Source organism: Beta vulgaris, chromosome 6 (assembly GCF_026745355.1).
Source record: "Beta vulgaris subsp. vulgaris cultivar EL10 chromosome 6, EL10.2, whole genome shotgun sequence".
Lineage (NCBI taxonomy): Eukaryota > Viridiplantae > Streptophyta > Magnoliopsida > Caryophyllales > Amaranthaceae > Beta > Beta vulgaris.
Window position 1 is genome coordinate 70153718 of NC_079207.1, and position 20489 is coordinate 70174206.

The following is a 20489-nucleotide window of genomic DNA, read 5'->3' on the forward strand; positions in this document are numbered from 1 at the left end:
CATTGAAACGAATCAAACAAGACCCCACATGACTATATTTTGTTTAACATATAAATCAATAAATGTGGTCAAATAAGAGAATATGAATAGTGCAATTTGTCAAATGTTGCAACTAAAAAAGAACGGAGGTAGTATTTAATTAAAAATATCAGGAAAAACTTTGTCTATAGAGTATTTAATTTTTCTTTAATGAGATCAAAAGTTATTTAATAAAAATAAATTAAGTAGATTTTTTTTTTGTATAAAATTCTTATCCACTTATTTTTTCTATTTCAAAAGAAATGAAACAATGGGAGAAGTAATAACTTTGATTTTATTATAAAACTAGTTATTAGGCCCGGACTATGCCTCGGGTAAGCACAAAATTCATTCATTAATATAATACTTTATAACAGTAAAACTAAATATAACTTAGCCTAGTGGTTAAAACTTTAGTACATGTACTTGAGGTCTTGGGATCAAACCCCCTATACTTTGCAATTTCTTAATTTTTTTATTGTACATGGATTACATGAACTAAAACTCTCTAGGGAAAGCGCCATGTGGCACAGTTTCTTGTTTTCGCACGCCTTTTAATATATTTGTATAGACATGAATAATTTCACTATATAAACATAATTCTCCAAATTTGTTTCTTCAGCATTTTAACTCAAATATTACTCACTCTGATCGTTATAATTCAATGAACACTTTTACTTCTCATTCATCCCAGCATAATAATTTGAATATCTTTTGGACATGGTCTCACCATCTTTTTCTATATATTATTCTCACTGTTTGTTATTAGATTTTCATTTTTTTTACATTTATTTTTATGTTTGCTAAAGCATATACAAAATTGACATTAATATAATATCTTTAACTATATATACATTATTGGTGATAATAAAAAATTGTCTTTTATGTCTTGGAATGATATTGTGTGCAAATATTTTCCATCCTAAACCATTTTGAACCATTAATATGGTCATTTATAAGATGTCCACCTAAGAATTTTCCTATAAAATGGCAAAGAGTGCTTGTTTATAAGTTTTTCTAGATGAAAGAAGTTTCTCATGAAAGTTGTGATTTTAATTACCTTATCTAACAAGTAGATCTTTAGAAGTTTACAAAGAAACAATTACTTAATAAGTGTAATTTCAACTTGCAAGTTGCAACCAAAATGACCTTAGGGCTGACACTTGAAAGGTAGAAGGAATGTTTGACAACGAGAGTTTTGGAGTAAAAAGAGAGTTTTGGATCATTTTTAGAGTTAGTCAAAAACTCTAAAAGGGGTGTTTGGTAAAATAGAGTTTTAGAGAGAGTTTTGAAATGAAAACTCTCAAAATAAAAAAGCTCTTAATATGAGCTTTTTCTTTGGAGGATTAGGTACAGATATGTTCAATGTTTTTTTTCTTTGCCTCTAATAATACTACTACACATTGTATTAAAATATTTATAAATGTCATTTTACTCAAACAAATGACAATGAACTTTTAGCAATCAGTTAATTGTTACCAAACAGTCAAACACATTTATATTGTTGTCAAATCAACAATCAAATCTACTAAACAAAAAGTTAAAACTCTAATAGCAAACCCTAAATTCTAACAGCTAAACTCTAAACTCTATTTGCCAAATAGGATCAAGGTGTTACTGAACCTATTACATCATATCCAAATGGAAACCTATATTATTCATTCACACAAAAGCTAGCCTAAATATCAAAGTTGGGAAAGTTTGAATGGTGCAAAGAGCATGGGACCTTGTTAGCAAACAAAATCGTCCAAGCATAACATTACTCATATGAGTCTTATCTCATCATAAATATAACTGAATGAACCCAGACAATAAATCTTAGGTATTACTATAACATAAGAAAGAATAAAAATATAAAATGTTTTTCCTACGCTTAATTTAAGACTTAATTAGTTATTAGGCCGGGCTATGTCTCGGGTAAGAAAAAATTTCATTTATTAATATAATACTTTATGATAAATTAAATACAACTTAGTTTAGTGGTTAAGACTTTAGTATATGTATTTGAGGTTTCGGGATCAAAACTCTATACTATGTAATTTCTAATTTTTTTTATTATACATGAATTACATGAACTAAAACTTTTTAAGAAGAGCCTCGCGTAGTATAATTTCTTGTTTATACACGCCTTTTAATATATTTATATAGATTTGACGCAGACGGCTTATATCTAATTATGACATGCAACTACTATATATTAAGCCTAGTTATTGTCGGTGTCACTATAGACAGTGATATGCATTAATTTCTCACATGTCCTGAAATTGCAATACATTTCTTACTTTACTTTACTGGCCAGAAAACAACCCTCTTCTGTATCTAATGCATGGTCATTATTCAAGAAGAGTACTATACTACTAGTACGTACTATAGACATATATTGGCTTTGTTTTTATTAGCAAATTTAGCTTATTTCTCATTATAATGTTTGGCTTATGTAGCCTATTCAAACGAGATTTTTGATGTCGCTGGAAAAATCAAATAGAAATTCTACTCTATAAACGGACAATATTTATATGGTTCTAAGTGGGCTTCTTTTTGGAAGACACGAGAGAGATTATTAGTGTAGTCTCTTTCGATATCTCTACAATTCTACCTCCCCCAGAATCCTATGTTATGTCTTATGTAAATCAAGTAGTACTTGATTTGGTGGTTTTTTTTGCATCTCATAATCTTGATGTTGTGGGATTAAACTTCATTAGTGGTATTTTAGGTATGGGATTTCCCCTACTCTTAAGGGACTTGCCTGTAAATTCGGGCCGAATTGACCTGTGCGAGGTTTTGGTCCGATTAAGACGCCTTCTTCTTACCTTTAAAAAAAAAAAATCTTGTGTGACATATAATCGCAAGTTTTTCTTCATCAATTGAACATGCATGAATTACACAGTTGAATTTACTACTGTTAGATTTTTAGAACAATGTGAAAATATGACTTCAGCGATGTGGAGTATAAGAAGAAAGTTTGGCCACATGTAAGTCAAAGGAAAGTTTTGTCCTAATAGAGTTGGCAAGAGAAGGGAAATGGAATAGTTGAGAATTTCGAGTAACTGGCCAAGTCGCTAGAGTAGCTAAAGTGGTGATGAATCCCGTCTGTAAAATAGGTCCTATCGAAAGCCCATCAATTCCTGATCTCCAATGGAAATAAAAGAAGTTGATCCATTTATAATCTTCTGCCAGTTGGAATTTCTGTGCAAATTCATTAGATAGTTATTGGGTATTATGACGTAGGACAACTAATATAAGTGTGTTTAGATGCACCCCTTATTATTTGAGAGGGGTGAATTAAGTGGTGCACAATTCACAAATATATCAAATTATGTACGTCACCAACAATTCGAGTTTAGAGCAGCAGATTAGATTAGTATCGGTTCACAAAAGAAGAAATCTTAAGCTAATTACGTGAGATTAGCCAAGTGAGACTAATATAAGTTCAATTTGACGTAACAGGTTAGGAAACAATTTCTTATGGCAAGCAAATAGAGTGCATAAAGAGTAGAGGAGACAATAGATTTTTACGAGGTTTGACGTTCAACAGGGCTACTCCTCGCATACACTATGTCGCTTTTGCTAACTCTTCACTATGTGAAAGATTACTCTTAATGCACTTGAATCCAACTCTAGATTACAAGCCGCACACTCTTGCTCCTAACTCTAGAAAAAAGAATCTCCCCAATTGTTTAACTCTAACGGCCCGTTTGGTAAGAGATTATAAATGGTGAGAATGGTAATGCATTATAGTGTAAATTTGTACTAGAAATCCAATGTCATTACCAATGGTAATGCTACTTATTCACAAGATATCCATTTTCTTCCTAAAATCTCATTACTCTCTATTACCACTTGGGAAGGTGGTATTAGGTGGTAATGAAAATTTATAAAGGAAAACCCATGTTTGTGATAAAGTTTCATTCCCATGGTTATGGACATGTGAAAATCTTTACAAATTTACACTAAATTTCATTACCATTACCACTATTTATAACCACTAACCAAACGGGCCGTAAGTTCTAACAGTTGCAAATTCGAGTACATCCTTACTCAAACCTTACCAAACTCTCGATAAAGAAACATACAAATGATATTACCTCAAAATGCTTATGAGCAACAAAGGTTAATCGAACACCTATGGTGAGTCACAACCACAACTTACCATGTAAAAAAAAAAAAAAAAAATCATGTCCTAAGGGTAAGAGTGCTCTTTATATCATGAACTCTAAATGAACCTTGTTTGGGTTATAGTTGCACAACCAATTCTACACTGATATGGAAATAAAGTAGTAATGACTCTAATTAAAGCCTTATTATAGCAAATTCTTCTAAATTCTATGGAAGTTGGATCCGTTGAGCACTCATCAAGAAATTGATCCTTAATTTGCAATACAACTAAAATTTTATTATTATAACTTGAGATAAATTAGGTTACTATCTCATGAGAAGAGTTAATTAGGGTACATTCTCTCATTCTTTAGAAAATATAAGCCTTAGGTGTTTAACATTTTTGGTAAGTTTAGATTGGTTTTAACTTTTTATTAAGGCCATGTTTGGTAAATGGCTTTTTCATTGGTTTTTGGCTTTTAACTTTTCAATTTGGTTAAACAGTCAAAAAAGTGTTTGGTTATTGACTTTTTGGTTGGCTGAAAAGCTGGCTTTTAAGCCAAAATGAAAAAGCTGCTTGGAGCAGCTTTTTAGATTGACTTTTGCCTTATTAACCCACAAATTCTGTAATAAACAGCCAACAACCACAATTAATTTTGCCAAACACTTTTGCAAACAGCTGGCTTGAACAACCAACTTAAAAAGCCAATACATACAGCGGACAACCAATGCTTTCAGCCAGTCAAACCAACTAACTAAACCAGCCAAAAGTCAACAGCCGATTGCCAAGCAACCCATGAATGAACTTCAATAGATTATAGTCTTCTATAATACTCCCCCCTCCCACAATAATCTGAAGTTCTGAACACTTTCTTTTATGTTCGTCCCAAATTAGTTTGAACACTTTCATTATATTAGTTTTCTTACACTCATTTGGCCACACATAGAATTCAAATGACAAAAATGCACTCTTAATCTTGGTGTAGCTTCAATTTTTTTTTAAATAGTAGATTTTTTGCAAATTAGATCGAAAACGCAATAACACCATGGGCATCATGTGCACAAATTGAAATCTAGAAAAAATATAATGAAATATGTGCTTCATCAAAGAGTTGTAAAATAAAAGAATATCAAGTTTAATTGAAATATTGAATGAGGTATATGAATGAACATTTGCGAGTTATGAATTACTGAAAGTTCTTCAAAAAGCAAAATGTTCATTTTTATAATTCCAACATTAATGTACATTATTGTGTTTGAATGAAACATTTGCAAGGTATAAATGAACATTTTGCAAGTTAAGAATGAACATTTGCAAGTTGTTCCAAAATCAAATATTTCTAGAGTTCAAAATTGAAAATTCAAACATTAACGACGCACATCTAATTCTTATTGGATGAACATGCATTATTGTTAATTGAGCATTTGCGAGTTATAAATGAACATTTGCGAGTTCTTCAAAATTCATTATGTCCATCTCTAAAACTCAAAATGTTTTGATTTGTATGTACAATGTCTATATGATGTCGTGTACACCATATAATATGGTAAAAGTTTAGCCAATTATAGGAAGAAAAATTATTTCTTTCGTTTTGATTATACTAGCTGCATTTTTCATTGTGGGAAGTTTCACGTTACTTGATATACTTTCTTTTTGGGCAATAAACTCTCATCTTTCTCCTCTCACAAGGATTTCCCGTTTACTCTCTACCTCTCTCTTCTTCAAAAATTGCCTAGGAATAAGTGAATTGAAAAGTGTAGCGGGTAATATGAAACGGAGGAAGTAATTACAATCCATCCACTCCAAGCTTTGAGCTTCCCCGCTGACGAATTTTATCCACCCAATTAAAGTTTCAGCTTTGAGCAACCATAGATAAGAACTTATGAAGAGTGAGAGAAAGTGGCTGCATCCAAAGTAAAAAAAACTTGAATCTTCGTTCCAAGCATTTTAAGGTTAGTTCAAAGCATTCATCGTTACTTCTAAAATCCACTTTCCTTATATTTATTGTAAAAAGATTTCATCTTTCAAGCAATTAAATTCGGTCTAAATCAATGACTATATTATAACATCTCGACATTTGAGTTTGAATCTCTTCATTCTATCGAAATATCATTATTGCAAAAGTTAGAGCATGCCCAATTTAACAGATATCAGTTAATTTGAACTTAGATTATGCAAAAGTTAACTGGGAACTAGAGTATGTTTGATGTAATGAACTTAACTGTAGGTTTATTGTATTCCATTGAGGGAAATAATCGAAGTTACGATTTTAAAAACTGTTGCGATTAATATGGAACGGAGGGAGTATATTCGAAGATGATGACATGAAAAATATGTTAAAAAGATGTCTTAGGGGAGTTTAGTTCTGTGTGCCTTAATTCTTTGTTTATATTGTGGCCTTGTTAGTTTGTATAGTGATGAAATATGTTCATTCTGATTCTATCAGATGAGTGATGCAAGCCATTATTGAGTCAATGAATTTGAAAGACAATTAAATCAATGCTCATATTATTTTACTTAGGAAGTCAATCAACTTTGCTATTATTTGTTTGCTAACTCTTGACTTGTAGAGTATAAGATCAGTTTCAGGGTTGGAGGACTATTTCGTCTTAGACATTGTTTACTGTTGGATAGCACTTTGTAGTCGAGGTTGTAATTATTCGTCAAATATATGTGATTTTGTGATCATGACGACGGTTTCTTTAAGGATGTTGCTATAGTCAGTTGATTGCTGTGGTGGTAATTTGGTGAAGATCGTTTTATAGAGAGCGAAGTAGTGGAGGGGAAACAGAAAAAGCAATTCATATTTGTAAATCAATACCTCTGAAATTCGATAATAGTGTCAAAACAAAGACCTTGTGCTTGTAAACTAAATCTTGGAACTGTGCTGTAGTTGATGTTTATCATATGAATTTGGGTGTACTTAATATGCCAATGGTCACTTAAAGCATGCATTTGAGCTGGTTCAGAAAACCTCACTCACAGAGTCACGGGAACTGAACTTCACAAAAACCTGGTTTTGGAATGGCAAATCCTGTTGCTTCTTATATATTAATTTTTTCCCTATAAATTGAGGTTGCTTGCACTGAATATGTGATTGACATAAGGATATATAGTTGCACTTTTTACAAAATATTTAGACTATATATCAACATATGGAGAAAAGGGTAATCCTTTTGTGTCTTTTATCAACTCATATAGGTTGTTTTTGCTTTAATCATAAGCTGGTGCCTTGAAAAGTTGAAATAATGTGCTACACTCTGAATGCAAATTTTATGGTACTCTATTGTTTAGGTAGCTCATGGAATTCGTTCATCTATCTTTCTTTGTTGTTGCAAAGAGGTGAATAGGAAAGTTAAAGAGGTGATAGTTGACGTGTTTGTTTCAGATGACAATGGCAACAGGCTTTCTCATTGTACCTTGTACCACCACTTCACAAATAAGCGACGCTTGGAAGCAAAGATCGCGAAGAATTGAGAATTGCTCTCAGCTTATTTCTTCGAAATATCACCTTAATTTCTCTTCTTTTTCTTCTTTGCATTGTTCCTCTGCGTGTTGTGATCCACCATATCTTTGTCTCTCTTCTCATCTCATTGGTCATGGAAGAATACCCTCAAGTCATCAATATGTCATTTCTTGTGTCTCTTCTTCATCCCATCCTACTTCACCCATGTCTACCAGGCTGTATGTTAGTGGTTAGTGCTTGTTCTCTCCCTTGTCTCTCGCCTGCAACATAAAGAAACCTTTCCGAATTTGCTTGTTGTACTACGTGGAATTCTGTTTCATGCTACATCATGTGACTTCAATTTGAGATATTTGCTGTTTGATTGAGATATTTTTAGTCTTCAAATATATTCTCTTGTAAGTTTTTACAATATTAAAAATATATATGTACCTTTTTGCATATACCTAGTGGTGGAGGCAATAGAAGATGAGGATAAACTTTTATGTCAGACACCATCATTGCTAGATATCGATGCAAAATTATTTACCTAGAAGTTGCTCTCACTATTTGGTGTTAGGTTAGTGTTATGAATTAACGTCATCAACAGACCAAAAGCGTAGATTAATTGAAGAAAAGAAAGATTAGGGAATTGAGGAAGATGATTGAGAAAAGAAACAAATGAAGATATGATTGAATAGATGAGTAAATCACCAATTACAAGCTAGCCACTCTTTCGAGAGGGCACTCTCCCAATTCATCTAACTGACTACTTTTACCAATTTTCAACGTATCTTCTCTCTCCCTACTATGCTGTGTTTGTAAAGCTTCTACCCTAACAAAATATCTCCTTAACTATCTTCTTGTTCAAGCTACTATTAATATAAAACTATTTCCTAAAATACCCTCTCCCCTATATTAGTTCATTGCGCTTGGTGTTTTTGAAGGTGCTTTATCACCAACATTCCTCTTATATTTTCCTAATTTTGATTGAGTGGCTTTGTTTTCATGACTCATCTTTCTTCATATATGAAATGGTTTTGAGAACTGTCTGAAGTAATAATGACAGGTCAGAACTTCTGATAGTAAGCAATCAAATACTGATGTTTGTATAATTTACCAATGAATTCAGGACAGAATTGCTTAACAAGGGATGAAAATTTAGGCTTGTAGGGGGTAATTAAGGTCCAACATTAGATAAGAAACACCAGTTAATTTTCACAGTTGTGTCTTTTTTCTTTTTCCATTACCTGGAATGAGCCTAGACTTGATAAGTCTCGGGGAACAGGGCATCTGGTTTTAGATGTGTTAAAGGGAAAGTTGAAGCAAATGACAGAAATGACAAATTTTGTAAGAATCAGGGCCAGCTTGGTCCTGAACTCTATGAACCGGCAACCTGAACCCCAAGGACTGAGGAACAGAATCTTGCTGATAAATAATTTGTAGCCCTGAAACTGAGTCACAGGCATGGCACAACTAAGAAGAATCAATGAGATGGACAATGCTAGCTGAGCCTACTCCAAAAGTGGAAGGAAATTGAATGTTGCTTGTTTGTGGATTTTGGATACAACTCCCACAGTGTCTCTTAGGGTTCTTTTCACCTGAACTAACTCATCTGAGCTTAAACTTGTTAGAACTTAATGTTGGTGTGAATTGAACTTGATAGCACTTATCTAATCACTCATATATTAAGCCGAATAAATTCACCAAGAACCGACACTTGGTGTCTCCTTCAAATGCCAAGTGCCTATTTGTTTTTAAGGAAACTAAGTATAATATCTGATAATGTAAGCATATATAATCTTTCATAATTTTATATGTAATCATAGCAAATAGGAAACTTCAGATACTATGGAAAGTATATTTGATATTATCAATCATATAGAAAAATAATCTTTCTATAATTTATATTTTTAATCAATTTTTGTATTCTCTTATTACTTCTTATGTTTACTTTATTTCGAATTTTGAAATATATTATGTATTTTAACAAATAATATATTCTTTGTGAGTTTGTGTAACAAATTTTCATCCAGTGTCACAAGTCTAGTTTGATTATATTGGAACATATTAGAGTTTCTTTTTAACTTTTTGGAATATATCTAAACTTATTGTCGTTGAAACTTATATTGTCAAGGTGAAAAGAACAAAGCCTTACTTCTCCATATCGCGATAACAAGTTCTTTTTGCTTAATCTCTATTCTTAATGCATTAGATTTTTAGTTCTTATATTTGTGAATTTCAGGTTGATTGTGCTTTTAAGTCTCAACAGTTAGCAAAGTGTACCAAAGGGTTAATGCATGCTACTTTGTACAGGTCTCTCATTCCGCACTACCCATGAAAGTTTACGAAATGCTTTCCAAAAGTTTGGCCAACTTATGGAAGGTAACTAATACTTACGACAGTCCAGCACCTACAGCACTTAGCATTTTCTCCAATAACTTGTTAATAATTAGCTTTATCCTAAAGCCTTGATTTCGTGAACTTGCTGCAGTTAACCTTGTGATGGATAAAATTGCAAATAGACCAAGGGGCTTTGCTTTCATCCGTTATGAAACCGAAGAGGAGTCTAAAAATGCAATAGAAGGAATGCATGGAAAGGTGTGTACACTGTAAAAATATTTTCTAGGCTAATAGGTGAATATCCATTCTTAAATCATGGGTTTATATGTGGTATGTGACTGTTCGGTCAATAGCTTTTGATGCCCTCTTACCAGGAATTCAGATAGTTATCCTGAACCTATTTCATTATTCAACTGTCCTATTAAATGTGAGCGAGAAGCAGTTAGGACTCTATGGTCTAATGTTTTTTCATATTCTGTTACCAATTTGAGTATGGAAAGAAAGAACAACTTGTGCTTCCAATTACAATTGATGCTGCCATTATTATGAAACTTTTGAGTCCTTTTCTGTTGCATAGTGTACTTAATTTTCTGTTACAATGACTGAAGGATCTTTTTCTTCAATCTGACTCTGTCTGCTCATCAGAACACCTGGTCCACCCACTTGGGATTCTACCTCCAAGGACTCTTCTCAAGACCATATTTTACTGGATTTTGCACAAACCCACTATAGCTTGATTGTCACAGATATACTAAGCACCAAACTAGCAGCAATCCTGAATATGATACCGTCTATATTAAGCAAAACCTATTCTTATTGTAGAGTAGCTAAATGATAGAGTAGCTAAATGAGCAAAAAAATTGAATTCTCAACTGTTGGTAAGCCAAATCTGCATTATCTCCTATATATTTACAGCTCCTGCAACTCAGAGCTGAAACACTCTATGACATGCTATATATACCTTTGTATCAGCACATCATTTTTTTTTTCTTTTTAATTGATGCTACTAGAATTTACAGCATAGGCTCATATAAGTCATAAATGTTTAGGAATCACTGTTCTTTCACAAAATATAAACATCCTTCCAGTAAACATGATGAACTTCAAGCAAGTCAAGGTGTTGGGTATATAGTGGAGAAAGGTTGCGTGGAAGTCGGTGGCTCGAAGTGGCTCGGAGTGGCTCGAGAGATGCTCGAGAGATGCTCGAGGGATGGGCGAGGTGCCCGCACTTGGAGGCCTGCGACCGCAGGTTGGCGAGAGAGTGACGCAGCTAGGCTGCTGTCCTACTGGTTGCCCGCAGGATCGAAGCCCGCGCCCGCAGCGACGAGAGCTGCTGAATAGTTGAAGCGTCCTGCCAGCCCGCGGGATTTCGAGCGCGGCCGCGGGATTTCGGGAGTCAAAGCCGTGTGGTTTATCTACTCGGTTTTACTCGTTTTTTTATTAATAATTAATGTGGGTATAATATAAACCCTAGTTATCATTATTCATCATCTTTAAACACATAGTTTGAGAGAGAGAAAGCTTTAGAGAGAGCTCTTGAGTGCTTTTGTAATCTCCATCAAACATTCATCGATTCCTAGTGCAGATTCGTGGTTTTTCTCCCAGTTCTTGGGTTTCCACGTAAAAAGTTTCTGGTGTTCTTTCCTTGCTTTCTTATTTGATATTCTATATTTGTTTGCTATTATTTCTAGATTGATAGTCAATAGGACTTACAAGTGGTATCAAGAGCTAGGTTTGATTATTGTCTAGATCTAGAATAATTAACAATGGAGGATTCAAAGATTAGAATTGAGAAGTTTGATGGACAGATTTTGGATATTGGAAGATGCAGATAGAAGACATCTTATATCAGAAAAATCTGTATCAACCTTTGACTGATAAGCCTGCTGACATGGAAGAGGCTAAATGGAAGGTACTGGATAGGCAGGCACTAGCGGTGGTGAGATTGACATTGGCTCGGACTGTGGCGTTCAATGTCAAGGACATCAAAACAACGGCTGAATTGATCAAAGCTTTGTCAGATATGTATGAGAAGCCCTCGGCTATGAATAAGGTATATCTGATGCGCCGTTTATTTGATTTAGAGATGAATAATGGTAGTTCTGCTGCTGAACATATTAATGAATTTAATTCTATAATAAGTCAGTTATCGTCTGTTAATATTGCTTTTGAGGAGATGAAGTGAAAGCTTTAATTTTGTTGTCCTCTTTACCTACTGCTTGGGAAACTGTTGTTACTGCTGTGAGTAATTCCTCTGGTAAAGAGAAATTGGTTTATGATGTTGTCCGTGATCTTATTTTGAGTGAGAGCATTCGAAGGAAAGAGAGTGGAGAATCATCTGGAGCATACAGTGCAGAGGGTAGAGGGAGGGGAAAACAAAAGGGAAAAGGGAAGAGTTCACAAGGGAGATCAAAATCAAGGGGGCGAAGTAAGTCTAAGGGCAGAACAAATTTTACCTGTTGGAATTGTGGTGAGAAGGGTCATCCAAAGAGGGATTGTCCACATCCCAAGAAGAAGGGTGGAAAATCTGATCATAATGAGAGACAGGAGGATAGTGATAACTCATCGATATTTTCTGCATCGAATGAGATTGAGGATGCTCTGGTTTTGAGTGTTGATAGTTCTATAGAGTCGTGGATCCTAGATTCGGGGGCATCATTTCATTCTTCACCCATGAGGGAGCTGTTTAAGGACTTCAAGGCAAAGAAGTTAGGAAAGGTCCATCTTGCTGATGATAAGACCTTGGATATAATGGGGAAGGGAGATGTGGTTGTCAGGACTACGAATGGAGGAACTTTAAAACTGCATGATGTTAGGTACATTCCAGGCCTAGCAAAGAATCTGATTTCTGTGAGTCAACTGGACTCATGTGGCTACAAAACGTGTTCTGTGAGGGAAAGTGGAAGATTTCCAAAGGTTCCATGATTTTGGCTAGAGGTACTAAGATGGGAACCTTATACACTATTGCAGGGTGTACAGACATGATTGGGCGGCTACGGTAGATGAGACTAAGTTATGGCATACTAGACTTGGTCACATGGGTGAGAAGGGGATGAAGATTTTAGCTTCAAGTGGCAAGTTGTCAGGGTTGAAATCAGTTGACATGGAATTTTGTGAGAGTTGTGTCTATGGCAAGCAGAAAAAGGTGACTTTCACAAAAGCCAAGAAGGAGTTGAAAACTGAGAAGCTAGAATTGGTGCACACTGACTTGTGGGGTCCCTCACCAGTCAGATCCCTTGGAGGCTCACGGTATTTTGTTACTTTCATTGATGACTACAGCAGGAAAGTGTGGGTCTACTTCATGAAGAAGAAATCTGAACTTCATGAAACTTTCAAGAAGTGGAAAGCTGAGGTCGAAAATCAGACTGGTAGGAAGATTAAGTGCATTAAGTCTGATAATGGAGGTGAGTATGAGTTGACAGAGTACACAAAACTCTGTGAGGAGAACGGTATAATTCTGAAGAGGACAGTTCCAGGAAACCTCGACAGAATGGAGTTGCAGAGAGAATGAACAGGACACTGACTGAGAGGGCTAGATGTATGAGGTTGCATGCAGGGCTACCTAAGACTTTCTGGGCAGATTCAGTTAGCACAGCAGCTTATTTGATCAACAGAGGACCATCCGTTCCTTTGGAGTTCAAATTGCCAGAGGAGGTTTGGAGCGGAAAGGAGGTAAACTTACTTTTCTAAAACTATTTGGTTGTGTTGCATATGTTCAATCTGAGAAACGTGACAAGTTAGACCCAAAAGCCGTTAAATGTTATTTTATTGGGTATGGTTCTGAGAAGTATGGATATCGATGTTGGGAACCAAAAGGAAGGAAGATTTTGAGACACTGTAGTTACATTTGATGAGACTAAGTGTACAAGGATGTATTTGGTGACAAATCTGAGATTACTGAAGTAGTGGGAGTTCAGGAGAAGGAGATTGTGGAGATAGGTGCTTGATGTTAGGGATGTCATTGTTCCAGAATTGGGTGAGCAACATAGAGATGAAGTTCACACTCCTGCAGGGTCTGATTCTGAGGAGTCAGATATCTCACAGCCTGGTAATACAGAGGATACAATTGTCATACAACCAAGAGGCTCCAGTTCTAGTACAGGAAGAATTGTCTCTCAAGTTGACTTGAGAAAATCCGCAAGGGTGTCCAAAACACCTGTTCGATATTCACCTTCTATGTATTATTTGTTACTAACTGATGCAGTGAACCAGAATCATACAAGGAAGCAATAAATTCGACAGATTCATCTAAGTGGGAGTTAGCCATGAAAGATGAGATGAAATCCCTGGAAAAGAATCAGACATGGGAGTTGTCTGCATTACCTAAAGGTATGAGAGCACTTAGCAACAAGTGGATCTTCAGACTGAAGAAAGAGCCTGATGGAAGTGTCAGGTATAAGGCGAGACTAGTAGTAAAGGGGTTCCTACAAAAGGAGGGTATAGATTATAATGAAATATTTGCTCCTGTTGTGAAGTTAACTACTATTCGTATCTTGTTGGCTATTGTTGCTGCTGAAAATTTGTTCTTAGAACAGATGGATGTAAAGACTGCGTTTCTACATGGTGATCTGGAGGAGGAGATTTACATGAAGCAACCAGATGGTTTTCAAGTTCAAGGAAAGGAGAACTTGGTGTGCAAGCTCAAGAGGAGCTTATATGGACTGAAGCAGGCTCCTAGGCAGTGGTACATAAAGTTTGACACATTCATGTGTAGCAGTGGGTTCAAGAGAGCTGATAGTGATCATTGTTGTTACTTTCAGAGGTATGAAAATGACTATGTTTATTTACTTCTGTATGTTGATGATATGCTGATTGCTGGTACTAGTATGGATGTGATAAATGGAGTGAAAGGAAAACTGTCACAAGTATTTGAGATGAAGGACTTAGGTGAATCTACACAAATCTTAGGCATGAAGATTTTCAGGGACAAGTCTACTGGTATGTTGAAGTTGTCTCAGGAGGATTATATTCTTAAGGTGCTGAAGAGGTTTAATGTAGGTGATGCTAAACCAGAAATTCACCACTTCCAGTGATCTCAAATTGACAAGGGAGCATTCACCAACTACAGAAGGAAAAGGAGCGGATGGCCACTGTTCCCTATGCTTCAGCTGTTGGTAGCTTGATGTATGCCATGGTGTGCACACGACCTGACATTGCTTTTGCAGTGGGAGTTGTTAGTAGGTTTGTTTCAAATCCAGTGAGAACATTGGGAGGCTGTAAAGTGGTTACTAAGGTATTTGAAGGGTATTCAAGTATGGGGCTTTGTTTCTGGCAGAAGGGAGTAAAGCTAGAGGGTTATGTTTGATGCTGATCTCATGGAGATATCGATACAAGCAAAAGCACTTCAGGATATGTCTCTACTGTAGGAGGTACTGCAGTGAGTTGGATGTCTAAGTTACAGAAGTGTATCTCTTTGTCTACTACAGAGTCTGAGTACGTGGCTATGTCGGAGGCAGGTAAGGAGATGGTATGGTTGATTGGTTTTCTTGAGGAGATGGGCATTAAACAGGATAAGGTGATACTTTATAGTGATAGTCAAAGTGCAGTGCATTTGGCTAAGAATCCCATGTATCATTGTAGGACTAAACACATTCGAAGGCGTTTTCACTATATCAGGAGTTTAGTGGAGGAGAATGAGTTGAGTCTGGAGAAAGTGTTGGGTGCTAAGAATCCAGCAGATATGCTCACTAAGAGTGTGAGTTGTGACAAGCTAAGGTTGTGCAGGACCTTAGTTGGTCTTCGTTGATTGTTGACGAAGATGGCGAACTAGGAGTTGAGATGAATGAGTAGATGATGAAGGTATGGAGTTTTTTTTTTTCCACTTACACCTATCTCCAAGTGGGAGATTGTTGGGTATATAGTGGAGAAAGGTTGCGTGGAAGTCGGTGGCTCGAAGTGGCTCGGAGTGGCTCGAGAGATGCTCGAGAGATGCTCGAGGGATGGGCGAGGTGCCCGCACTTGGAGGCCTGCGACCGCAGGTTGGCGAGAGAGTGACGCAGCTAGGCTGCTGTCCTACTGGTTGCCCGCAGGATCGAAGCCCGCGCCCGCAGCGACGAGAGCTGCTGAATAGTTGAAGCGTCCTGCCAGCCCGCGGGATTTCGAGCGCGGCCGCGGGGGATTTCGGGAGTCAAAGCCGTGTGGTTTATCTACTCGGTTTTACTCGTTTTTTATTAATAATTAATGTGGGTATAAATATAAACCCTAGTTATCATTATTCATCATCTTTAAACACATAGTTTGAGAGAGAGAAAGCTTTAGAGAAGCTCTTGAGTGCTTTTGTAATCTCCATCAAACATTCATCGATTCCTAGTGCAGATTCGTGGTTTTTCTCCCAGTTCTTGGGTTTCCACGTAAAAAGTTTCTGGTGTTCTTTCCTTGCTTTCTTATTTGATATTCTATATTTGTTTGCTATTATTTCTAGATTGATAGTCAATAGGACTTACACAAGGCTCATTCTTACTAATCCTGCTGCGATGAATCATAATCTGTTGACATTCCTGTTTAGAACATAGTTTGTACTACACTATATATGTTTTCTATGCTAGATATTTTTAGGCTGGTTGTTTGTGATTCTCTCTTGTTCATGGCATGAGTAACTTTTCATCTTATCCTGAGCTAATGCAAGGCACCAACCTTATCCTCCCATCAGGCTCACTTACACAAGAAAGAGAAAATAAAAGCCACAAATCTGGACACCCTCACCAGAGTTAATTACAAAAAGATTCTATAGGAAGGGCAGCGTGGGTATTCCTAAAAGAAGTTAGTTTAGCACTTGATTGGAAAGAAAGTCAGATTTAGTATAAATAAGAAAGTAGAAAGAACTAAAGAAGGATGTAATCTTCCAGAAATTTTGGAAGGAAATTACTCAAAGGGCTAACCTCTCAAAATCTAGAAATCGCTCTGTGTTAGGTTGCACTAGTGTGATCAATATAATCTGGCCCCCTATAGCCTTATTTTCAGTTTTCTTTTGTTATCGTCTTTGTTTTCCTTTCTATCTGATTACTCATAACAGTAGTTTAGCAGCAGCTCTTTAGTGGAATTCATAGTAGCTAAGTCTATGTTTGTGGATCATATGCCTGATGCCTTTGTCATCCCTTGTTGGGTTCATTATCATATTTCCTTCAGGTGTTTGAGTATTAAGCTCAATTTTCAAGATGGTACAGTGGTAGGGTTATGGGCTTTTCTAGTTTACAAGCTTGATTAGTTGCATAAATTCATGTATAGCCACATCCTTACACATTTTATAGTTCTTATATAGCACTACCTTTGTCCGTCAGCCGTCAGGTTAAAAGAATTGCTGATGGTAGTGAAAGCTTGTTGTTTTCAGCTTGAGGATGACTAGTTATTGACTACTGTATGACTTCAATTTCCTCGTAGTTGTGACCATATAGTTATATATTTGTGAAGGAGTTGCCTTATGCCTTCCTTTGCTATATTCCAATGTTCGTGGGTTTCCTTGTGCTGTGGATTTTCCATTCATGAAGGCTATTGGCTAGGTTTACAAGTTGTATAAATGCACTATTACCTCCGATATTTATGATGTGAGAGATTAGTTTTTTTGACATTGTATCGAGTTAGAGATAATCCGGCTATAAGACTACTTAAATTTAACGTAATGGTGAAAACTACTGTGAAATAGTTTTCTGACCGTCCCTCCATGCTCGGTAATTTGGGTTCGTTGAAGGATCAATTACCTGACCCATCAATAGATCGAAAGTTGACGATCAATTCATTGTATTGGAAGTTGGAACATGCTTCAAAAATTATTGTTTTTAATTAGTTCCTAATTTCTAGCATTAAGTTACTAGGTGGTTATAGATTAAAGAAAACATGTGTTAATTAGTTTCTTATCATGGAGAAGAGTAGTAGATTATGTCCTCCATTACCTAGTCATGCTCCTTGTTATTAGGTTAGTGTTGTTGGATGATTTAGCCTATATAAAGGCTCTTCCAATGACTTTACAATTTGGAATGAAGTATGTTCTTCATTTCTCTCTCTCATCTCTATTATAATTTCAACATGGTATCAACATCGGGTTTAATCCCAAAGAGAGAGAATAGGAAGTAAGCCATTGCAGGCCATCTTCCAATTTATGAGTAAAAAAAAAAATGAAGGGCAAACCATCATGGCAAGAGTGGTTAATGATGATTACGTGCATCATGGTGAAGAAAAGCGCTTCACAACGCCGTATGGGGAGAAGTGATCCGTTGAAAGGTTGTTGATAATGTGTATCAATAAATTAGATTCGTATGTGGTGAGAACTGAGAAGTGCATCTTAGAATTTGAGGAAAAGTGCGATTTGAAGCATGGGAGTGTTTTGGAACATGCTTTAAAAATTATTGTAGCTAATTAGTTCCTAATTTCTAGTATTAAGTTACTAGGTGGTATTAAGTTCCTAATTTCTCGTCTGTAGTTGACGACTTGACTTGATTTCTTGGCCAATCAGATATCTTGGAATATTAAGAAGCAATGGACAATGTCGACATCCTCTGCACACGTAGAATACTCTATAACTGCAGTTACTTGTGAGAAGAAGTGGCTTAAGGGGCTTTCTTCGAGTTTAGAGGTTAATCATCCTCAAGCAATGAGTAATATCTCTGTTCTGATAGTCAGTTGGCCTTATGTGTAGGGTGTTTTCCTTTCTTATAATGTGTTTTAATCATTGGCAGTTTGCATATATCTTTACATATGCATTGGAGAAACAACAGTTTGATTTTATCCTTCACAAGTCGGGCATTTGTGATCTCCATGCTCCAACTTGAGGAGGGTAATAGAGTAGACGTGTTTTGTAATGCTTAAGAGTTAGGAATGTGGTTACTGATTTACGAGATTATTTCTTGAAATTTGAAAAGTTTCTGAGCATTTTGGCAATTCCCCCATTGAAATAGAGAGAAATCATAACAGAAGCTCTATTGGAGATATGTTAATTACTCCCTCCGTAACGTATTACTAGCAACATTTGGTATTATTTGTGAGAGGTAAAATATTCAATTTTTGCTAGTAATTCGTTACGGAGGGAGTAGTATGAGTTCTTCCAACTCCATGTATGTGTCCTTGAATTGAAACAGGTTCTCTTCGTTGTGCTGGTTTCTACTGAACACACTGTTAAAAACCTGCTTGAGCTTTATTCTCATGTTCGATATCAACATCTAGTTACTCACAGAGGCATGTTTAATACCACTCTGCTCCAAAGTTGATGCAGTTATATCTTTGTTCTTGATCTTATGCTTCAGATTATAAATACAAAAGTTATTGTTTTCGCAGTTCATCTCTTCATATTATGCTTCTGTGTCTTCCATTTTTCAGAAGTTCATAAACAATCCCTTTGGTTTAATACATTCAATTTCCACTTTCAGTTTCTTGATGGCAGAGTGATTTTCGTTGAAGAAGCAAAACCGAGATCTGATATTCGGAAGAACCAGCAGAATCTGAGAGAATCACGACGCTGAGATGCTGCTGTTGGCCACACGATTATAGCTTACTATATAAATTGGTCTGATGTAGTGTACAAGAATTTCAAGATGTACAAATGGAAAGGTAGTTGTCCTGCCTCTGTCCCAAATTTGTTATCCCAAACTCAAAGGTAAATGTACAGGGTTTCTTCGTTCACTTGGGAAAATGTTTCTTTGTATCTCAAAGAAGACGAAACAATTTTGGGAATGCACGGTAGGGATGGCAATTGGGCGGGGAGGGTGTGGAGGATGGTACTCCACACCCGCAACTGTATAAAATTCTCATTTCCATCCTTGTCCTACCACCCATTACAAGGGGAAAATTCAATGCCCATCGCTGCCCCACCAGGTGCATATTTAAACTCATCATTGCCCCACCACTTGCATGGGTAACCACACTCGCTTCGTACCCACGTCATACCCACAAATTTATGTTTTGCAAGATAAAATTATTAATAATATAAGTATATAAATAGAATTATGATAATAAATATGCGGGGCGGGCAGAGATGGAGCAGATATATCATAAAATTCACCACCTATTGCGGATACGATTTTAATCCACATTCCCGCCAAACCTAGATCTATTCGTGCCCCAGAGACGGGTCTTCTACTTTACCCGCTCCATTGCCAACCCTAATGCACATGCAGTAGAACTGTCATTTCATCTTAAAATTCTAATTTTGTTTTAGGTTACATTCATGGTCTCAAATTAGTTGTTTTATTTTTGTTCCTGTTCCAATTAGTTGCAACATATCTTTTGGTAAAACTTTTTTCTCTATGTTGACCTTCAGTTCCATCACCCACTCATTTTCTATGGCTACTTCTTTGACATGTGCTAAAAGTGTGTGACACTCAAATCTGTATAAATTTTATTATACACCTGGATGTATCATGAGCAATTGAGCATGATACACCCTAGGTCATTTTTTACATGACTCATTTAAAATAATTCAAATGAGCAAAATGTACTTAAAAAGAGAGTGCTAAATGAGCAAAAACTTAATTTTCGGTGTACATGCACATGTTACACCTGGACTATGATAAATGGACTCATCAAATTTGGATGTGAAGGGAGACTGATGAATGTTTTCTTTTTTCTTACTCTGTTTGTCTATCTATTCATCACATGGATTTT

At 36.0% G+C, this 20489-nt stretch overlaps 1 protein-coding gene across 8 annotated transcripts; it reads left to right on the plus strand.

Moving 5' to 3' along the window:
* The first annotated feature begins 5638 nt into the window (after positions 1 to 5638).
* LOC104897884 (organelle RRM domain-containing protein 6, chloroplastic) lies at positions 5639 to 19508 on the plus strand. Of its 8 annotated transcripts, none has more exons than XM_057395503.1 (6): positions 5761 to 6066; positions 7485 to 7809; positions 9873 to 9941; positions 10051 to 10157; positions 11731 to 11952; positions 19256 to 19508. In XM_057395503.1, exons 2-6 carry the CDS (start codon positions 7503 to 7505, stop codon positions 19346 to 19348), a joined length of 798 nt encoding a protein of 265 aa, XP_057251486.1. In that variant the 5' UTR covers positions 5761 to 6066; positions 7485 to 7502; the 3' UTR covers positions 19349 to 19508. The 8 variants fall into 8 exon arrangements, with proteins under 8 accessions (XP_057251490.1, XP_057251491.1, XP_057251486.1 ...); XM_057395502.1 differs by having other exon boundaries at positions 5762 to 6066; positions 7409 to 7809; XM_057395501.1 differs by having other exon boundaries at positions 5777 to 6066; positions 7503 to 7809.
* The last annotated feature ends 981 nt before the right edge of the window (positions 19509 to 20489 follow it).